This window comes from Tachyglossus aculeatus, chromosome 1 (assembly GCF_015852505.1).
Source record: "Tachyglossus aculeatus isolate mTacAcu1 chromosome 1, mTacAcu1.pri, whole genome shotgun sequence".
NCBI lineage: Eukaryota > Metazoa > Chordata > Mammalia > Monotremata > Tachyglossidae > Tachyglossus > Tachyglossus aculeatus.
The window spans coordinates 170,063,669-170,086,002 of record NC_052066.1 but is presented as its reverse complement, the minus strand read 5'-3'; the positions used below and the strand labels follow the sequence as shown (position 1 = coordinate 170,086,002).

Below are 22,334 nucleotides of genomic sequence, written 5' to 3'. Positions count from 1 at the left end.
CATTGGATGCACACACAAACAGGAGGATGGCAGTTAATCACTGTGCAGAATTAACAATGTAGTGTAGACAATTAGCCTGCAGAAAACCAAGGTTATGTACCGGCATGTTCAGGAAAAGGCTCACATACAGTCAAGTCTTCATCGGCGAGCCAAAGCTGAAGGCTGTCATTGAAATCTGCCTCCTACGCTCATGACTGCTGTGAGGAGGGAGGGGACTACAATCAAGGAGGGCAGATAAATGCCAACTACGAGGCCTAGAAGTTTCCTCTCCTAGGACTCCTGGAAAGTGTTGGGAACCTTCAGGTCGCCCTGGCCAATAGCCTCAGGACCAAGATGGCTCCTTTAGAGCAGAGGATCTGGGAAAATCATGGAGCACAGCATTGCAGGTGCCAAGTGAGACAAAACTCCAAAGGGGTAACCTGCAGGGGTGCGGAGTGTGAAGGAATGGTCAGTCACACCCACACACACCATTAAAGTTTTGGTGGCATCTGTTTGGGGATGAGTCTCCTCTATTTTGAGGATCTGGATATTCCCTTTCACTCAGCTCGATCAGAATACAAGTTTGCCCTACACACTTCAGGTAAAGCACCATGACAAAATTAGGGAACATTTTTCTGACAACGGGAGCCCACCCAGTTACAGAGCAATGTGACGTCAGAATGGAGGGTGGGTGCAGGTGGGCAGCATCAGATGTGGGGTGAGTTCTTTGCTACAAGTTTTCTTTAAATGCAGGGTTCTGCAAGAAAGCAACGTCCACTTTATAGGAAAACTGGGGGTACTTATGGGGGGTGGGAGGTAAAGTTTTCATAGGCTAGAGTGTGGTGTTGATACTTGTGATTTCTAAGTCTCTGCCCAGCGAAATCTCAGAGTTCAATGAAATCACCCTTCCAAAAACACAGCGGAGCTGAGCTACTGAGTAATCACTAATTTATAATAACGTCTGTCTCCCCCTCTAGACTGTAAGTCATTGGTGGGCAAGGAGCTTACCTACCAGCTGTTCTATAACATCCTGTGCTTAGTACAGTGCTCTGCAGACAGTAAGCACTCAATAAATACGATTGCCTGATTGACTTTAACAACCTCGTAAGGCAGTTGAGAGATGGTGGGTCATCATGCCCATTTTACAGAAAAACGGGTGGCTACAGGAAGGAAAACGGGACCCCAAAGGGGATGGGTAGAAAAGCAACAACTCAATTTACAGGGGCCACGCAACTCAGAAGCCCGGTCAGTTGGCATCGATGGAGGGCCTGTTGTTTGCAGATCACATTATTAGGTGCTTGGGGGCCGACAATACAAAGAAAACATTCAGACTCTCATTGCCCCCTTCCTATTGGACAGTCCTCCTACTACTAATAATAATTGTTGTACTTTTTAAGCGCTTACTAAGTGCCAGACACTGTACTCATCTATAAAATGGGGATTAAATACCAGTTCTGTCTTGCCCCTTAGACTGTGAGCTCATCGGGGACAGGAATTGTGCTCAATCCACATATACTGTATGTATTCCAGCATTTAGTGTAATATTTGGCGCATAGTGAGCACTTAACCCACATTTTGAGTTATTGAATAATATTCATTGTTCCTTAAACGGGTGACTCCTGAAGTGACGAGGAGCCTAATAGGAGTTGCACAATACCTCTACTGTGAAGGGAGACAAGTGAGCTAATCGTATTTATTGAGAAGCAGCATGGCGTAGTGGGTACAGCCCAGCCTTGGGAGTCAGAAGGTCATGGGTTCTAGTCCCGGCTCTACCTCTAATCTGCTGCGTGATCTTGGCAAGTCACTTCACTTCTCTGTGCCTCAGTTACCTCATCTGTAAAATGGGGATTGAGGCTGTGAGCCCCACATGGGACAGGGACTGTGTCCAACCCAATTTGCTTGTATCCACCCCAGAGCCTTAGTTCAGTGCCTGGCACATAGTAAGCGCTTAACAAATACCATCATTATTACAGCATGGTACTAAACGCTTGGGAGCATAACAGCAAACAGACATTCCCTGCCCACAGTGAGCTTACAGCCTAGAGGGGGAGACTAACAAATATAAATAAATAAATTACAGGTAATTACAGGCCAGTGACAGTAGTTTCTTTTCTTTGTAGGACAGACGTGCCCATTTTATACAGGATGGGCATAGAATTTTGAAGTTCCTGGCCTGACTGGTTCTAATCAGTGGACAGACTCCAAATCACAGTCAAGCCCCTCTAAAAACCTCTCCTCTTGCCAGCAAAAAAAGTAATCAGGGGCATCTCTGTCTGTGAAAGGTTCGTTTTAAAGATTCCCGGTCAAAGAATGAGCCTTGGAAATAAACAGAGCGTGGCCTCCCCTCTGGCACAAGCAGTGCTGCGTCTGCAAGAAAGACAAAATTGACAGACACAGACTCCCTCGGTCTGAACTTGTCCGAGCTCAGAACCCCTGACTGAAAGAGATGGGGGTAAAAAAAAAACCTTTCAAGTTCTGCTAATAACGTCTCTGCTACTGTTTTGGGAGGTACGAAAACAGGGTGGGTGAAGACCTTTACAATGAAGTGGCCCTTCAATATTCTCCCAAGACTCCAACAAGGAATCTGTGGTCCTCAGCCGGTGCAGCCACTAAGTCAACACCTATTTACTAAGCAGCTACAGGGCTCACAAGCCCTGAACTAGATGCAGCAGGATTGACGAAGATTCCTGTTTTTCGATCAGTTCTCTGCAGGACTGGCTTCACCCTGCAACTGAAGTTAGCCATTGCCCAAGTCAATCAACCACTGCTATCTATGAAGTGCTTACTGTGTGCGGAACGCTGTATTAAGTGTTTGGGAGAGCGTAGTGAAGTTGGTAGACAGAATCGCTGCCCCCAAGGAATTTACAGTCTAATGGGGGAGACAGACATTAAAACTCCAGGTATGGAAAGGAACAGTATAAGGATATGGACATAAGTGCTACTGTGCCTCCCGAAGGAGCAGTGGGGCCTAGAGGAAAGAGCATGGGTCTGGGTTCTAATCCTGGCTCCACCAGTTGTCTGCTATGTGACTTTAAGTAAATCGCTTCATTTCCCTGAACCTATTTCCTCATCTGTAAAATGGGGTTTAGTTACTTGCTTTCCTTCTCCTTTCAACTGTGATTTCCACGTGGGACAGGGTCTGTGTCTGATCTACTTACACTCCACCCTAGCACTTTTTTTAATGGTATTTGTTAAGTGTTTACTATGCGTCAGGTGCTGTACTAAGCACTGGGATGGATTAAACTTTATCAGGTTGGAGTTAGTCCCTGTCCCACATGGTCAGTTTTAATTCCCATTTTACAGATGAGATGACAGGCACAGAGAAGTTAAGCGACTTCTCCAAGATCACACAGCAGACAAGTGGCAAAGCTTGGATTAGAACACAGGTCCTTCTGACTTCCAAGCCCCTGCTCTCTCCACAGGGAAGCTGTGTGGCTCAGTGGAAAGAGCACGGGTTTGGGAGTCAAAGGTCATGGGTTCTAATCCTGGCTCTGTCACTTGTCAGCTGTGTGACTTTGGGGAAGTCACTTGACTTCTCTGGGCCTCACTTACCTCATCTGTAAAATGGAGATTAAGATTGTGAGCCCCACGTGGGACAATCTGATAACTTTATACCCCCCCTTCAGTGCTTAGAACAGTGCTTGGCACATAGTAAGTGCTTAACAAATGCCATCATCATCACTAGGCCACGCTGCTTCCTGTGGAGTGCTTGATATGTAGTAAGCACTTAGCGCCTTAAGTGTTAATATGGTTATTTATGATCAAAGATGGTTGCCCCAGGGCTCCTTTCAGGGATGGTGGAGGACGGAAGACTGTTAGCGGAGCTTACTCCAGGATCTCTAAGTAGAGATGCTCACGGTGCTCGGTCAAAGAAGGGCCACAGGGGCAGCAAGTGGAAAACTTTCCTGCAAAAAATGGTGTATGACGTCATTACGCTGCATGGCATGTGCGGGCAGTAGGATGTAATGACCTCATATGGAATGGCAGGGTCGTTGAAAGTCTGCAGCGAGTCCCAGTACTCTGTGTCATATGTAATAAATAATAATAATGATGGTCTTTGTTAAGCGCTTACTGTGTGCAAAGCGCCGTTCTAAGTGCTGGGGAGGTTACAGGGTGATCAGGTTGTCCCACGGGGGGCTCACAGTTTTAATCAACAATTTACAGATGAGGGAACTGAGGCACAGAGAAGTTAAGTGATTTGCCCAAAGTCACACAGCTGACAGTTGGCGGAGCTGGGATTTGAACCCATGACCTCTGACTCCAAACCCCGTGCTCTTTCCACTGAGCCACGCTGCTTCTCCAAGCGCTCCCAAGTGCTTCTCCCAAGTGCTTAGTACCGTGCTTTGCACATAGTAAGCGCTCAATAAATATGATGAAATGAATGAACATACATGAGAAGCTGTTAAAGGGGAGGGGGTTTGAACAAGGGTCTCAGGTTGGGAGCCTGCCTCAGTCCTCCAGGGGACTGAGGATAATCTCTGCAGCCAAATTTGGGGACCACTGCCCTGCAGAAGGAGCGGAGGGTGAACCCCTTCTCCACTAAACCCTCAGCCCACCCGTCCCGTCCCGAAGCCATTAAGCTGAAACCCCAGGAAAGGAGTTCTGCTTCTCTCTTCTTTGCGGATCCCGTCACATAAAGCAAAGCCTGCCTTGATCCAGTTAGAAAGGGCTACATTAAACCAAGCTACCTCTCTCTACACAGCAATTAGCGAATGAAATCAAAACAAAGGCAATGTCCTCCATTAATCTCCCTGGGCCCAAGAGCTTCTGACTGCCGGATAATCCGCAGCAATTAGGCAAATAATGGGAGAGTGGGAGATTTATCACCCAGAGGGGAAGAGGGAAGAGTACGATTAATGTGTAGTGAGAGCTAGTGGGGAGTGCGGGAGCTGGAGATCTTGGCCCAGTTGGCAGTTTACGAGAGATGTAGGACTGTCAATCAGTGATGATGATGATGGCATTTGTTAAGCGCTTACTATGTACAAAGCACTGTTCTAAGCACTGTGGAGGATACAAGGTGATCAGGTTGTCCCACGTGGGGCTCACAGTCTTAATCCCCATTTTACAGATGAGGAAACAGAGGCACAGAGAAGTGAAGTGACCTGTCCAAGGTCACACAGCTGACAATTGGCGGAGCCGAGCTTTGAACCCATGACCTCTGACTCCCAAGCCCGTGCTCTTTCCATTGAGCCATGCTGCTTCAATCAATCGTGTTTATTGAGTGCAGAGCACTATACAAGGTTCTTGGGAGAGTACGATATAACAGAGTTGGCGGACGTATTCCCTGCCCACAAAGAGCTTACAGTCTACAGGACTGTCAAGCGGAATCCCAGGCCTCGGAGCTCTGGCCAGCCCATTCCATCCCACCACTTCTCCACAGGGAGGGAGGGCGGGCAGGGACTTCCCAGAGAGAACTTAGAGAGAGGAGGGGGAATCATCCACAGATGGGGTGCTCTCAGAGGTGTTGCCCTTTGAGCTCATTGCTGAGCAACTACTACCCATGGCTGCCGAGGTATTTTTCCTCTAGACTATAAGCACCATGTGAGCCGGGAATGTACCAACTCTCTTATATTGTACTTGCCCAAGCACTTAGTACAGTGCTGTGCACATAGTCAGCACTCAATAAATGATTGATTGGTATGCCAGGGTCCTAGGAAGGTCTAAGGTTCCCAAAATGCCCCAACACACCGTAATCCACACCCCCACCACTATCCTCATGTTTGAAGTGAACTGGAGTTCCCTCTATACCCCAAGCTGGCTCCTTGGCCTCAGGTATTGGGAACATCTTTGGTGTTGGAATGTCGTAGCCAACTGGGGCAGGTGCCAATGTTGCTTTTCTGTTGGAAAGATCAAGAATTCACCCAGCTGTGGTTTACAGTCTGGAATTTAAACAGAGTTTGCTGGTATAATCCTTCATTTTCCTTGCCAATCCAGGGCTCATTTCCCAGCCCTTTATCCCGATTCCCACCCGAAAAGTTATCGGGTCTGATACCTCTTCTGATGCAAGCTCATCTGGAAGAGTCACTCCAATGAGTTTGTAATCATGCCTGGATCTTAAAGGTGGAGACAGCGAGATGGATGATTGAAAATAGGGCTGGGCCAGAATGCTGAACACTAAGAATGATAGTGTTTATTTTGCATTTGTGCCAAGCGGTGAACTAAATATAATACAGCTCGATACGGTCCCTGTCCTACACGAGGCTCATAGTTTAAGGGGAAGGAAGAACAGACATTTAACCCTCCATTTTATTCATTCATAAGTGAGCGCTTAACTGTGTGCAGAGCACTGTACTAAGTGCTTGGGAAAGTACATTAAACAGACACATTCCCCGCTCACAACGAGCTTACAGTTTGGAAGGGGAGACAGACATTAATATAAATTACAGATATATATGTAAGTGCTGTAGGGCTGGGAGTGGGGGATGGATAAAGGTAGAATGATTTGGAACACTTCATGATATTGCATGTTACCCTTGCGCAGGGGCCACGCTAATCTATCGTTCCAATTTTAGTATAAGTGCTGATTTTACGTATGATGAAACTGAGGCACAGAGAAGTTAAATGACTTCCTTAAGATAACACAGCAAACAAATGGCAGAACTGGTATTAGAACCCAGGACCCCTGACTCCCGCATCTGTGCTTTTTCCACGGGGGTCACAATGCTTCTGACCCCACAGAGTCCTAGGGGTTTCCCAGGACCAACAGAAGTCTGTGAGTCTTCTAGACTGTGAGCCTGTTGTTGGGTTGGGACCGTCTCTATATGTTGCCGACTTGTACTTCCCAAGCGCTTAGCACATTGCTCTGCACACAGTAAGCGCTCAATAAATACGATTGAATGGATCAAGCCAGACATCCCAACAGCATAGAGGGCATGCTAGACCGTAAACTCGTGGTGGGTAGGGAATGTGTCTGTTTATTGTTATAGTGCACTCTCCCAAGCGCATAGTACCAGTGCTCTGCACACCCTCAGTGCTCAGTATGACTGAATGAATGGATAGAAATGGGGAACCCCCCCTCCGCCACAAAAAACATTTCTCTTCCCCTGTGGACTACCAAAAAAGTCCAGAACCCTCCTCAGGGGCTCTAAAACCAGAAGTTGTCCTAGTCCAGATCCCAGAGCTGAGCAACTGCCCCAGGATCCCAGTGCTAACTGTGACCCTAGTCCCTCCTTCCTTATTTCTCGATGTCCCAAAAACCAAGGGTCAGAGAGGCTGGAAGCTTTAGAATTTCAAGGTTTTCCAGCATGGGCAGTGATCTAACCTCCAGATGCACACGCTCTGGGCCCCAATCCTAAGATCTGAAAGGCCTCAGCATTGCGCTGGTCAAATTTTTCCTGGTAGGGGTTCCCCAACTGCTATAAGTTGGGGGACAGTTCCAGACTTCTGCTGGCGTGGACAACACCCTCCTGCAGTCTCTGGAGCCCAGGAGAGGACCTCTACATTGTCCGCCCCCCACCCCAGTAGTTCTGCCCTTGATAGTTCTCCCTCAGGGTGTTCCACCCACAGTATGGATCCCGTAAAGCCATCCTGGACCGATCCTAGTCCCCAAGTCAACCGCATCCCATACCTCCCAGAGCAGCTAATCAGAACACAGATCAATACTTAGAGGCCTTCCCTGACTATGCCCTCCTTTCCTCTTCTCCCACTCCCTTGTGTTACCCTGACTTGCTCCATTTATTCATCTCCCAGCCCCCCAGCACTTATGTACATATCTGTAATTTATTTATATTAATGTCTGCCTCCCCCTCTAGGCTGTAAGCTTGTTGTGGGCAGAGAATGTGTCTGTTTATTGTTGTCGTGTACTTTCCCAAGTGCGTAGTACAGTGCTCTGCACACAGTAAGCACCCATTAAATACAACTGACTGACTGCCAGAGATTGGCAGGGAAGAAGAGCAGCCCCAGCCTAGTTTCTCTATCACTCACTCCACAGCTCTGGAGAGAGCAGGGACAGCGCTTTGATACCAAACAGATATTACTGTGCAAGTGGAATGAGCCCAGTTACTAGGCAGTCTACTAACTAGAGATTGGGACAGGGAAAAAGAGTCCTACAAGTACCCAAAAGGATTCCTCTGTTCCCTGCAACTAGATTAGTGTCGAGGCTGCATATTTCTTGGCTTTATATATTTCCTTCAAGTTTTTTTTCCTATGCCAACACACTAACAGTCATGTATTACATAGGGGTGTCCCAAGATACACGTGAAAAACTGGAGCAGTCAGCTATAGGCGAGTTCTCATAGCAATTGCATGTGATGGACATGTGAATGGAATTTTAATAGCAAAACTAACACCAATATAAAAGACACCTGCAGTGCCTTTAAAAGTGTCTACCTTTTAAAAAAGTTATGGTAACTTCTGAAACCTCAGTGCCAACTGATAGATGCCATTTAACCATTTCACCTCTTGAAGATTTACCCATCTGTCCTTTCCACCCTAAAATCAGTTCCACTGTGAGAACCTTGTCATTTTTACAGTTCTGTGCTCTTTTTGAGTATAAACTTTGGCTTGAATACTCTTTGCTTCAAGTCCTTCCTTCCAGACTATGCTCCGAAGCACTCCCTCAATTTCTGGATCCATTCTACTCGAGGTCTGGGGGATTGGGTCTGTATGACCATCAAGAGGAGGTGGCTCCATCTTGTCAGGATGGGGGAAAGAGAAGCATCACCTCCACAGACAGAAACTTTTTTAAAACACTTAACTCAGTCCATCCTTTCCTACTACACTCTGCAGTCTCCAGCCGACACACTCCACTCCAACACCAACCTGCTGTCTGTACTTACATCTCATTTCTCCCACCACTGACCCCTTGTTCACATCTTCTCTCCAACCTGAACTCCCTTCCCCTTCATACCAGAAAGACCACTCTCCTCACCTTCAAAACCATCCAAGAGAAGTATCAGAGGATGACAAATTTTCGAAGCATTCCATATTTTAAAAACCCTTCTAAAAAACAAAAAATAACCCAAACGTCTCCTCCAAGGGTCCTTCCCTAAGCCCTCAATTCCCTTATCTGCCCTCCACTGTGCCAGATATGCAGTTGGTTGAATACCCCTTAAGCACTGTGATACTCAGGCCAGCCTAATGCCACTTACATAAGTATCCTTATACTCTACTATTCCCCCTTTTTAATATCTGTCTTCCCCTTTTGGGCAGGGATCACGTCTACCAACTCAAACACATTCTTCAGTAAGTGCTCAATAAGTACCACTGAAGGAATCACCCTCTCTCAACCACTCAGTCAATGGTATTTGAGTGCTTACCATGTGAGGAGCACTGTTCTAAATGCTTGGGAGAATACAGTACAACAGAGTTGGTAGACATATTCCCTGCCCACAGCAGCTTCAAACCAGAAGATGACCCCAGAACGGCATTATTACGCGACATCTTTCCTTCCAGCCTTTTATAAAGCTTTAGCTCAACTCTGGATATCCTTCAAAGCCAACTTTGTAAGCCAAGAACAAAAACACTCCCTGGAAAGCTAGAGTAGGGTTCGTGCTAGTTTGCTCTTTTACTTGTTATGTGCTGTCACCTGAAACACTTGCTAGAGGAGAAATAATAAAATGTGTAATTCATAGAGTTAGTTCCAGTTCCGGAGGTCACATTTTCCCAGTAGCGCATTGCCCATGGACAGTTTCTTGAGGACTTTGAGGGTCTCCATTGTAGGCTAGTGAGTCAGGTTTGATCAATCAAGTGGGATTTATTGAACATTTAGTGTGTACAGCACTGCAGTAAGTGTTTGCGAGAGTACAGTATAATAGTGTTGGTAGACATGCCGCTAGCCGTTCTATACAAAGCCTCTCCCCTTCTCAGTTTCCAAGGGCAAAGTAAAGGAAATGGAAGTGGGACTGTGTGCTGGGAAAACAGAGCCACTGGATCTCAATCAAACGCTTTCCCTGAGTGGCTTACTTTATCTGAAGCACTGTACTAGGTGCAAGAAAAAGTACAATAAAGTTCTCAGATAGACACTAAATCAAAAGGGGAAAACATCAAAGTCTGAAGATATATACTTTGGGGCTACTGGCTTTAGGGGGAGTGGAGTATTTAAGTGTGTGATATGGAGGGAAAGAAATGAAAGAAGAAAGGCCTCCCACAGGAGGAAGGGGAAGAGACACACTTGAGAGGAACTGAGAGTGAACTGGGGTGTAGTGGGCATGAGGGAAAAGAAATAGGCAGTATGGGAGCTGAATGAGCTCCAAACTCATACCATTCCTTATTATTTTAAAGAAAATCCCCAAGTGACACTAGGATTTCTGCATTGTGCTGTTTTCCCCAGGGTTGAGGAGAGGAAAGAAAAGGAGAATAGGATCCTTCTGGGATTCTACCACAGAGTCAAGGGAAATGTCAAGTTTTTTTGTCTTCTATTAACCACAGCTGCAAGGTTCAGAGGAAGGACTAACCGGGAGTTGGTACGGCTTTCCTGAAATGCCCCAGACATGGCCTAGGAATGCTCTCAACACAACCATTCCCCTACAGCCCAATCAGCCAGGTGCAGCGCTCTAGACTGTAAGCTCATTGTGGGCAGGGATTTTGTTTATTTATTATTATATTGTACTCTGCCAAGCACTTAGTGCAGTGGTCTGCACACAGTAAGCGCTCAAATGTGGCTGACAAAGATTTCTCCCCACTTAGACTGTAAGGTTGTTGTGGGCAGGGAACATATCTACCAATTCAGTTGTACTCTCCCAAGTGCTTAGGACAGAGTTCTACATATAGTAAGCACTTAAAATAAATATGATTAAGGAACATGGTGTTCCCATGCTCGCTGTCTGGGGTTCCATAGGAGCCCTGTTCATGAGGGAATGTAAACAGGGAACCACTGGGCCATGAGATGCCAATTGCAGAATAAGGAGTAGCAGCAGGACAGAGGACTGAGCCTTCATCAGTCTGGGCTGACAGTGGGGTCATCTCTAGAACCATGTGCATATGGAGGGGCCTCCAGGAACCAAGACTGGGTTCATCACCAGAAGGAAGATTTCCTCTAGAGTGTAAGCTCACTGTGGTCAGGAAAGTGTCTGTTGTATTGTACACTCCCAAATGCTTAGTACAGTGCTCTGCAAACAGTAAGTTCGCAGTAAATACTACTGACCGACTGAAAGTGTTCCCGCTTCCCACCAAAAAGAGGAGGAACGAGTGCTGTTTATATCCCCAAAAGAGAAGTTTCCTCTGAAAGAGGGTTCACATGTACCATCATCAAAACAAAGGGGATAAATTTGCTCAACATGCAAGACTCTGATGAGAGAAGCAGTGTGGCTTAGTGGAACGAGCACAGGCTTAGGAGTCAGAGGTCATGGGTTCTAATCCCGGCTCCACCACTTGTCAGCTGTGTGACTTTGGGCAAGTCCCTTAACTTCTCTGTGCCTCAGTTACCTCATCTGTAAAATGGGGATTAAGACCGTGAGCCCCACGTGGGACAACCTGATACCCTTGTATCTATCCTAGAGCTTAGAACAGTACTTAACAAATACAAATCTTAACAAATGCAATCACAAAACAAAGCTTAACAAATACAATCATTATTGTTATTATTATTAACTGAGAACTAAGGAGCAGAAGGTGGGAAGGCATTTAGGAGTCTGGGGGTTTATTAGAACATTTCCATAACGGTGAAAGTGTGCATTTGACACAACTCTAAACTCCTTGAGGGCAGGGATCCAGTCGACCAATTCTATCGTACTATTCTCTCCCAGATGCTTGGTTCAGTGCTTTGCATACATCGACAGCTCAATACCCTTGATGGACCGATCTGCCAGATTATGCTGGAAAAGCACATCCTGACACATAGGGTGCTTTTAAAAAAAAGAGGACCCACTGTGAAGCTTGGTCCTGGTGAATAATCCCTTTGTCAATGTCTACTGAGCGAGGCCATCTCCTGCTCACCCAATGGGGTGGTGGCGACAGTAAATCCATCAAGATTTCTCAAACCGAAGACTGGGGTATCCACACCGATACCTGAGACCACCAAAAATCAAGAGGACCCATCACCTTTGAAACTGAGCCTCTCACAGCTCAGTGCCCCATGAACTCCATCCGAGAGCCAATAGGCAGAGCCAGATGGCCTTTCTGGGGGCATCCAGGAGGGGTGGCTGCAAACGCAGTCAAGTAGGAAAGCTAGTCCACCCGGGAGAAGGTGAATTATTCTCTCCCAACATGCAGAGGGTAGAGGGAATCATCTGAAGGACAGTCCAACTGAGCGGACCCAAGCTCAGAGGCTTTTAAGGGAAGCGGCGGGGACTCCGCATGGCAAATCCGACGCTGGGAAACCGTTTCTAGCCTCACCTATTTCTCTTCCTTTTTTAAAAAATCCAAGTCAACATGGAAGTGGGGCCGAACTGCTGCTGGGAGTGGGTGGATTGACAAGACAGAGCAGAAGGAGAGGACTCAAAGCAGTGACGTCGGAGGAGAAATCGTTGGAAGCTGAGCACCAGAAAGCAGGAGCGGCTAAATGAGACTTGCTTCTCCCAAGCTGAACTTACAGCCCTGACAAGGCTGACTTTAAGGCGACCTTCAGCGGAGGCTCTTAGCAATGTACACCAGGCAATCGCTGGTAAATCTTTATTAATTTTAATTGGCGGCACCCATTTATAAGAACCATTAAAAAGGATAAATTGAGCCCATCCGGCGTAATGTCTTTTGTTAATTAGTTTGTCAGCACTGTTTTAATATCCCCTAATGACTTCATATTTCAGGCCTGACATTAAAGGAGACGCTGTGAGAAAGGAAATGGTCTTATCACAGTGTACTGCACCGTTTTTCTTTTTTGAACAAAAAGTGTCCTTCCAAAGGCTGACCAAGGTTAGGTGTCATTTAATTCAAAGAGAGATAGGTGCTAAAGGACTTGAGGCTTCTGCTGCTAAACCTTGTCATTCAAGACAACTACTCTGCTGTTCCTTTTTTCTGTCTTGACCCAGGAAAAGAGAGAGAGAGAGAGAGAGAGAGAGAGACTTCTAGAACAAGTATCTCAGGACCCCATCCTCTGTAGTTTGTCAAAGATTCCTTCACAGAATGGAGTGGGTAAAAAGGTCAAGAGAAGCAGAAAAGATGCAAACAAAACCTGACCATACCTCCATGGCTCTAGAGCTAGGATGATTTTAGAGAGAAAAATAATATTTACGGTACTTGTTAAGCTCCATGTGCCAAGCACTGCTCTAAGCGCTTGGGTAGATACAAGCTAATCAGGTTGGACACAGTCCCTGTCCCACAAGGGGCTCAAACTCTCAATCCCCATTTTACAGATGGGGTAAATGAGGCCCAGAGAAGTTGAGCGACTTGCCCAAGGTCACACAGCAGACATACTGTGGAGACGGGATTAGAACCCAGGTTCTTCTAAGTCCCAGGCCACTGGTCTATCCACTAAGCCATACTGCTTCTAAGTATAATTGCTAAGTGTTTATGCGCCAAGCACTGTAGTAAATGGTGGGGTTTTACAATATCAGATCAGACACCGTTCCTGTCCCACATGGAGCTCAGAGTCTAAGGTGAGGGACAACAGGTATTTAATTCCCCTTTTACCAGTGGAGGTAACTGAGGCAAAGAGTGATTTCCCCAAGATCCCACAGGAGGCAAGTGCAGAACCAGGATTACAACCCAAATCCATTCGCTTTCCACTAGAGACCTTTCAAATTCCACATTCCTTAAAAAGAAAGACCATTTCAGCTGCTCTTTCAGGAATAGGGAAGAGTATTCTTGGAGGAAGTAATTTTACTACAGCGATATTGCCCTGAGACTGTGAAGATGAGAGAAGGGAGGGAATGTTCTTGGAAAAACCATTTGTCCTCATCCCAGGGTTATCCTGGAGAACAAGCCCCTTAGGAGTTTCACCACACTGCTAACTTCCTGGGTTCTTTGAGTGCTTAGGACAGTGCTCTGCACACAGTAGGTGCTCAAGAAATACCCTCAAATGATTGAGAACATTATGTAAATAGTAATGGTATTTATTAAGCACCAACATGTGCCAAGCACTGTGACAAATACAAAGTCAGAAGATCAGAAAGTCTATGACCCACAGACTAGGAAGAAGAACAGGTATCTTCCACTCACTTTTACAAACGGGAGAATTGAGATCCGGAGGGTGTAAATAACTTGCCCAAGTCCCAGAGGTAATTGGCTTTGGCTCGGGGCATCGGGGCCTGGAGTCTAGCCGGCCCTGGGGGTCTAGAGCAGGGCCCCACTGGCCCCAATTCCTGCCTGGTTTTCTCCCCTTTCTGTCCAGTCCGTGAGGGAGCCTGGGGGCCTCTCCCTCCTGCCCTTACCCCATCCACATGGGCGCATACGCACACACTCTAAAACTCACTCTCCCTCCCCCCCCCCCCTTCTTTTCATGGATTTATCTGTCATTCTTCGGGGTCTCAGCTCCATATCAATCATATTTATTGAGTACTTACCTTGTGCAGATCACTGTACTAAGTGCTTGGGAGAGTACAACAGGGTGAGAAGCAGAGAACAGAGAAGCAGTGTGGCTTACTGGGTACAGCAAAGGCCTGGGAGCCAAAAGGACGTGGGTTTTAATCTCTGCTCCATCATAAATCTGCTGTGTGACCTTAGGAAAATCACTTAATTTCTCCAGGCCTCAGTTACCCCAGCTGGAAAATGGGGATAAGAGTGTGAGTTCCATGTGGGAACTCACTTTTAGACTTAGCCAACTTTTAGACTGTGAGCCCACTGTTGGGTAGGGACTGTCTCTATGTGTTGCCAACTTGTACTTCCCAAGTGCTTACTACAGTGCTCTGCACACAGTAAGCGCTCAATAAATACGATTGATTGATGTGGGACAGAGACTGTGTCCAACCCGATTAACTTGTATCTACTCCAGCACTTAGAACAGTACTTGGCACATAGCAAGCACTTAACAAGTACCATTATTATTGTTTATAACAATAAACAGATATTCTGTGCCCACAGTGAGCTTACAGTCTAGATGGGGCTTTCCATCTAGAGCTAGAACCTTAGAGGGAAAATGTGGAGGGTGGCCTAGTGGGTAGAGCTGGGGCCTGGGTGTCAGTAGGACCTGGTTCTAATCCCGGCTCCAACGCTCACCTGCTGGGTGACCTTGGGCAAGTCATTTCACTGTGCCTCAGTTACTCCATCTGTAAAGTGGGTATTAGGATTGTGAGCCCCACGTGTGACAGGGACTGTGTCTAACCTGGTTAGTTTGTATCGACCCCAGAGCTTAGTACAGTGCCTGGCACACAGTAAGCGCTTGACAAATACCATAAGAAAGAGGTTAAGCGGTGAAGCCAGAATCAGACCTCCTGTCTCTGGATCCAGTTCCCTTCCCCCTGGGCCACATTAGCTTCTCCTTTTTATCCAAAGACAGAAAAAGGGCCAATGGCCTGGAGGAAGGAAAACCTGACAGCAAGTTAGCATATTGCAGGAAACAAACTTCTCCAGACTGCAATCCCAAGACCAACTTGCCCACTCACACCTTGAGGGTATTTCTGTAGAGTCAAACTTGGCCCTTAGTCCGTGCTGATGATTGGGAACTTCTAATCACTAAAATGAACAGAGTTGAGAGTCTTCCCGCCACTCCAAGTGGCACAAAAATCAAGGTCCAAGACGTTTGCTTCCCCCCAAAGACATGGGCCTCCTTCACGCCTTAAGGGTCATTACCTCCCATCTGGAGGCTCTCACTCCAGGACATCCAGGAAATCCAACCATAAACAAGACCTCATTGCCAAAACGGCTCTTATGGAGCAGGAAGACTATGCTGTCAGTTTGCTTGGGTGTGGACCAAATCTCTTTCCAGAGTTTAAAAACCGCTGCCAAGTTTTAAGCATTTGGAAACTGATCAGTTCTTTCAAGTCAGTACCTCTGGGTAGAACCCTCCTTCCCGCTCTCCCCAACCCTTTCTTGCGGGGAAAGGCAAGATGATATTATCCAAAGCATCATGTTGGGTTCATCCGAAGGGAGAGAGATGTTACCATGAGCCCTTACCATTACTCCATTACCATTACCATTACTCAGCTCCGCAACATTGCCAAGATCCGCCCTTTCCTCTCCATCCATACCGCTACCCTGTTCATTCAAGCTCTCATCCTATCCCGTCTGGACTACTGCATCAGCCTTCTCTCTGATCTCCCATCCTCGTGTCTCTCTCCACTTCAATCCATACTTCATGCTGCTGCCCAGATTATCTTTGTCCAGAAACGCTCTGGGCATATTACTCCCCTCCTCAAAAATCTCCAGTAGCTACCAATCAATCTGCGCATCAGGCAGAAACTGCTCACCCTGGGCTTCAAGGCTGTCCATCACCTCGCCCCCTCCTACCTCACCTCCCTTCTCTCCTTCTACAGCCCAGCCCACACCCTCCGCTCCTCCGCCGCTAATCTCCTCACCGTACCTCGTTCTCGCCTGTCCCGCCATCGACCCCCGGCCCACGTCATCCCCCGGGCCTGGAATGCCCTCCCTCTGCCCATCCGCCAAGCTAGCTCTCTTCCTCCCTTCAAGGCCCTGCTGAGAGCTCACCTCCTCCAGGAGGCCTTCCCAGACTGAGCCCCTTCCTTCCTCTCCCTCTCGTCCCCCTCTCCATCCCCCCCATTTACCTCCTTCCCTTCCCCACAGCACCTGTATATATGTATATATGTTTGTACATATTTATTACTCTATTTATTTTACTTGTACATATCTATTCTATTTATTTTATTTTGTTAGTATGTTTGGTTTTGTTCTCTGTCTCCCCCTTTTAGACTGTGAGCCCACTGTTGGGTGGGGACTGTCTCTATATGTTGCCAATTTGTACTTCCCAAGTGCTTAGTACAGTGCTCTGCACATAGTAAGCACTCAATAAATACGATTGATGATGATGATGATGATTACTCAAGTGTGGCCACTTGACCATCTGGGCCATCGGCAGGAGGTCTGAAACACTCCACTCTGGAGTCCGTGGATGCTCCCAACCTCTGCTGTGAGCATGATTCTACCACAAAGCCACACAAAATCTGGGCCCAGAAGCAAGGTCGACAACTCTGCTGTGGACAATGGCATTTCATTAACCTGTTTAATATTTTTTTTAGGTTTAAAAATGCCGAGTTTCGCGGCTTGAGAAGCAGCGTGGCTCAGTGGAAAGAGCACGGGCTTTGGAGTCAGAAGTCATGGATTCAAATCCCAGCTCTGCCAATTGTCAGCTGTGTGACTTTGGGCAAGTCACTTAAATTCTCTGTGCCTCAGTTACTTCATCCTTAAAATGGGGATGAAGACAGTGAGCCCCCGTGGGACAACCTGATCACCTTGTAACCTCCCCAGCACTTAGAACAGTGCTTTGTACATAGTAAGTGCTTAATAAATGCCATCATTATTATTATTGTCATATATAACGATCCAAGAGTGTGATGGGCGGAAAGAGAAACTCAACCTTCTAGTCCCTCCGCCAAAGGGAAGCACTGCCAATATATTTTAAACTGATTTGCTCCAAGCACCAGAAAGCTTAATCATAATCTTGGCAAACCATGTTCTTTGGCTATTTTGCAACATTAATGCAAGAGAATGCTGGGATGGTTCTGACAACTGTGGAATTCTGACAATTTGAGAAGCAGTGTAGTCTAGTGGAAAGAGCACAGGCTTGGGAGTCAGAGGACCTAGTTTCCTAATCCCAGCTCCACCACGTATCAGCCGTGTGACCTTGGGCAAGTCACTTAACTTCTATCTCTTAGGTATATCATCTTTAAAATGGGGATTAAGCCCCACGGGCGACATGGAATGTGTCCAAACTGATTATTAGTCAATGGTAGTTACTGAGTGTGTACTGTGTGCAGAGCATGTTTGGGAAAATACTACACGAGTTGGTAGAAGATGTTCCCTATCCACAACAAGCTTACCTTATATCTACCCCAACACGTCGTACAGTGCCTGGCGCGTAGTAAGCACTTAACAAATACCATTAAAAAAAGACAAAACATTTCCTGAAACGGGATTGATACAGAAGGAGATTTTCTAAACCTCAGGGCCTACCTATAACAGGAGCTATGTACACAATCCCACAGCACCACAAGTTGAAATCAGACAGAAAATCTAGCCAACAATTCAGACTAAGGAAAGTGTTCATTACAATCCCTTCTTTTCCCCCTAAATTGAGTGTTTTAGAAGTTTCTAAGGCCGACTACAATCTAGAGTCACTCAGAGGGCCCTTATCTGTGCCAGGAGTCTTTAGACTGCTAGAACTGAAATGTAAGTTTGATTTTCTTTGCTTAATGCTCTCAGAAAGCTATGCACTGATAGGCATCCATTTCTTATAGAAATTTCTTGTAGAAGCTCATATGATTGAACTTAAACCCAAAAAAAGAAGAGGTTTAAACTACTTGGGAGAATAAGCATGGAAATCTCTCTCCACCATCTCAATATCCTGCTAACACTTAGCAATTCAAATAATATGTCTGGCTAAAACCCCTCACCCTGAGAAACTGTCATCCATGATTTCCTCAGTGCTCAAAATCACAAGGCTCTGTACTGGTTCCTCCACAGGCCAGGGCAAACAAGCCCTAAACCGGCAAATCCCAACAGATGGGAGGAAGGGGAGAAAGCCAAGCCATAAATTCTACTTCTAAGGATTGGTGTGTGATAGGAGGGGGGCTTTTAGTACTACAGAGGGATCTGTGAATCTGTCTTCCCTGTTGAATCCATCAGGGAACAGCCAGGCCCACTGGCACTCCTCAGACACCTAATCAGGAGCACACCTGCTTCATTTTTTCTGGGAGTCCAACCAAGGTGCTAGGGAGCAGGGCTCTGGCCAGGACAATATAAACCACAAATTCTTTTTTTTGACTTACTCTTGGCTTCAATCTGGGTGAACGCATAATTCCCCCCCTCATGGGTCCCTGATGACTTCCTTCAGGTCAAAGCCCTCGATAGCCTGATTCCCCTTCCCCTGGAGCCCAAGAGTGACATAGAAATCCTTAGTCTTGGGCAATCAGTCCCCCTTGTCACTTTTTGGATTTCAGCTATTCCATTCAGCAAGTAACTCCACAACCAGAACTTGTGTCCTGTGCCTAGTTCTCCATTTTACAGCCATCCTTGCCCCCCCCCCCCCCCACAGACAATCTCTTCCCATTCCCAATAATAATATTTCTAATGAACAACCTCCTCTTAGGCACCTAGATCCCAAACCGACACAAGGCGATGATGAGAGAACAAGCCAGCCCTGAAATCCTGCTGCTGAAAGCACAGTTTCCCTGCCTCACTGAGAGAAAAGCCAAGGAGAGAGGAGGAAGAGAAAAGAGAAGGAGGAGAAACCCAGAGGGCCTGTTCCCTTAGAGATGAAGTGCTTGCTTTGTAAATGAGAACTATTTTCACTAGAAACAATATCAGTTAGAACATACCATCCAGAAAACTTCCCCTCTAGTTGGTCTGGAGGTTCCTGAAACTTAAAGGGCCAATGACCCTCTGCTGGAGTAAGAAGAGAAAGTCTAAGACCTCAGGAGAAGCAACAACTCCTGAGATTAACAAGGTCCTGGGGTGTCTAAGACAATCCTTCTCAAGCCACTTCTCCAGCAAATGGAAGCAGGTCTTTTATTAGTAAAGCAGGTGATTCAGGTGGGACCCCCGCCGGGTTTCCAGGGAGGCGAGCCAGGGGCCACTGACCAGCTGAAGCCACTGCTCCACTGATAACTCCACTCAACTCTCATATTTTGGTGGAAATGCAGATTCAGGCCACATCCTGGCTTCTAGGCCTTCCAGCTACTTAGGGCACCACATCTCCTACACTGAAAGTGTTAAATGGGAAAGGATGAAAGACAGAAAGTAGGAGAAAGAAGAAAAAAAGCTGTCATGGGCATTTTCCTGTGCTAAAAAGTCAAAGAGGAGGAGAGGAAGACAAGCTGGTTGTTCTAGGACATGGAGAAAGCCACAGAAGAGACAGTGCTTTGCACATAGTTAGTGCTTAACAAATGCCTTCATTATTACTGGGGAGACCCAGAGCAGAGTCCCAGTGTGTCCAAGGAAAAAATTGGTCTTTCATTTGTCTAGATCAAATTCAAATTCCCTGAATGCTTCTTCACACCGCTGTTTGGGGAGGCCCCAAATCGGTTGACCCAGATGCCCTCACAGGCATCCGGACCCGGGTGGCCTTCTGAGAAAGACAGATTTCCAGTCCCAGGGATCCGAGACGGCAGCCTTGTAGAGCAGATAACACTCCCCACCCCCAGGATGAAATGGGAGAGGCCCAACACAGAGAAGCAGCGTGGTTTAGTGGGCAGAGCATGGGCTTGGGAGTCAAAAGGTCATGGGTTCTAATCCTCACTCTGCCACATGTCCAAGACTGAACTTCTCGTCTTCCCTCCCAAATCCTGCCCTCTCCCTGACTTTCCCATCTCTGTTGACGACACTACCATCCTTCCCGTCTCACAAGCCCGCAACCTTGGTGTCATCCTCGACTCCGCTCTCTCGTTCACCCCTCACATCCAAGCCGTCACCAAAACCTGCAGGTCTCAGCTTCGCAACATTGCCAAGATCTGCCCATTCCTCTCCATCCAAACCGCTACCCTGCTCATTCAAGCTCTCATCCTATCCCGTCTGGACTACTGCATCAGCCTTCTCTCTGATCTCCCATCCTCGTGTCTCTCCCCACTTCATTCCATACTTCATGCTGCTGCCCAGATTGTCTCTGTCCAGAAACGTTCTGGGCATGTTACTTCCCTCCTCAAAAATTTCCAGTGGCTACCAATCAATCTGCTCATCAGGCAGAAACTCCTCACCCTGGGCTTCAAGGCTGTCCATCACCTCGCCCCCTCCTACCTCACCTCCCTTCTCTCCTTCTACAGCCCGCCCCGCACCCTCCGCTCCTCTGCCGCTAATCTCCTCACCGTACCTCGTTCTCGCCTGTCCCGCCATCGACCCCCGGGCCACGTCCTCCCCCGGGCCTGGAATGCCCTCCCTCTGCCCATCCGCCAAGGTAGCTCTCTTCCTCCCTTCAAGGCCCTACTGAGAGCTCACCTCCTCCAGGAGGCCTTCCCAGACTGAGCCCCCTCCTTCCTCTCCCCCTCCACCCCCTCTCCGTCCCCCCGGCCTTACCTCCTTCCCTTCCCCACAGCACCTGTATATATGTATATATGTTTGTACATATTTATTACTCTATTTTATTTGTGCATATCTATTCTATTTATTTTATTTTGTTAGTATGTTTGGTTTTGTTCTCTGTCTCCCACTTTTAGACTGTGAGCCCACTGTTGGGTAGGGACTGTCTCTATATGTTGCCAACTTGTACTTCCCAAGCGCTTAGTACAGTGCTCTGCACACAGTAAGCGCTCAATAAATATGATTGATTGATTGATTTATGTCTGCTGTGTGACCTTGGGCAAGTCACTTCACTTCTCTGGGCCTCAGTTACCTCAACTGTAAAATGGGGATTGAGACTATGAACCCCACATGGGACAGGGACTGACTACCCCAGTGCTTATAATGGCTCACAGTAAGCACTTAACAAATACCATATTAATAAACAAGACATTGAAAGTCTTTCTGGACTCAAAAACCAACTCTTGTGGTTTGTTCCCAGCATTTACAAGCTCCTTAAATTAAAAAGAAGCAATATGGCCTACTGGAAAGAACATGGGCCTGGGAATCAGAAGATCTGGGTTCTAATCTTGACTCGGCCACTTGTCTTCCGTGTGACCTTGGGCAAGTGACTTAACATCTCTGTGCTCAGTTCTCATCTGCAAAATGGGGATTCAAAACCTCTTCTCCCTCCTACTTGTATTGTGAGCCACTGAGGGACCTGATTATCTTGTATCTAACCCAGCACTTAGTACAACGCTTGGCACATTGTAAGTGCTGAACAAATACCAAAATTTTTAGTATTATTTTTCTCTGTGACTCAGTTTCCTCATCTGTAAAATGGGGAATAAATCTCACTCCCTCCTACTTAGACTGTGAGCTTCATTTGGGACTGTGTCCATCCTAATTATCTTGTATCTATCCCAGCACTTAGAACAGTGTTTGATTCATAGTAAGCTCTTAATAAATATTATAACACCCCTCCACATAAAAAATCTCCAAAAGAAACCAGATATAAATTCAACCCCAGAAATGTACCCAACTGGCAAAAGCAATATGATGGGGAAGTGGATCAGAATGAACGCTTAACCTGTGAGCTTTTCCTTCCAGACACAACTTTCCCAGCTGACAAAGTGTTGTAGCTTCAGAACACTTCCCACCATTTCACCCAGAAAGAGGAAGCGAAAATTCCCAAGGAAAATGGGAAGACTCAGCTCACCCTGCCACTCAAGAGCACGCCAAACCACTTTGCTGATCTTAATTTAGGCTGTAGCTCATTCTAGACTGTAAACTCACAAGGGTGGGATATATATGTCTACCAACTCTGTTACATTGTACTCTTCCAGGCTCTGCATAAATGCTCAGTAAATATGAGTGAT

The 22,334-nt window shown here is 46.8% G+C and overlaps 1 protein-coding gene and 1 pseudogene across 1 annotated transcript in view; one reads left to right on the top strand and one right to left on the bottom strand.

Annotated features, from left to right (window-relative positions):
- LOC119927660 (transcription factor Sp4-like) overlaps positions 1 to 22,334 on the top strand; it is a 44,189-nt gene that overhangs the window by 2,765 nt on the left and 19,090 nt on the right. The window contains exons 2-3 of the mRNA XM_038746061.1: positions 7,276 to 7,316; positions 15,574 to 15,681. Coding sequence (XP_038601989.1) covers positions 7,276 to 7,316; positions 15,574 to 15,681 — 149 coding nt within the window. The remainder of the gene's footprint in view (positions 1 to 7,275; positions 7,317 to 15,573; positions 15,682 to 22,334) is intronic.
- LOC119934229 lies at positions 6,416 to 6,509 on the bottom strand (annotated as a pseudogene).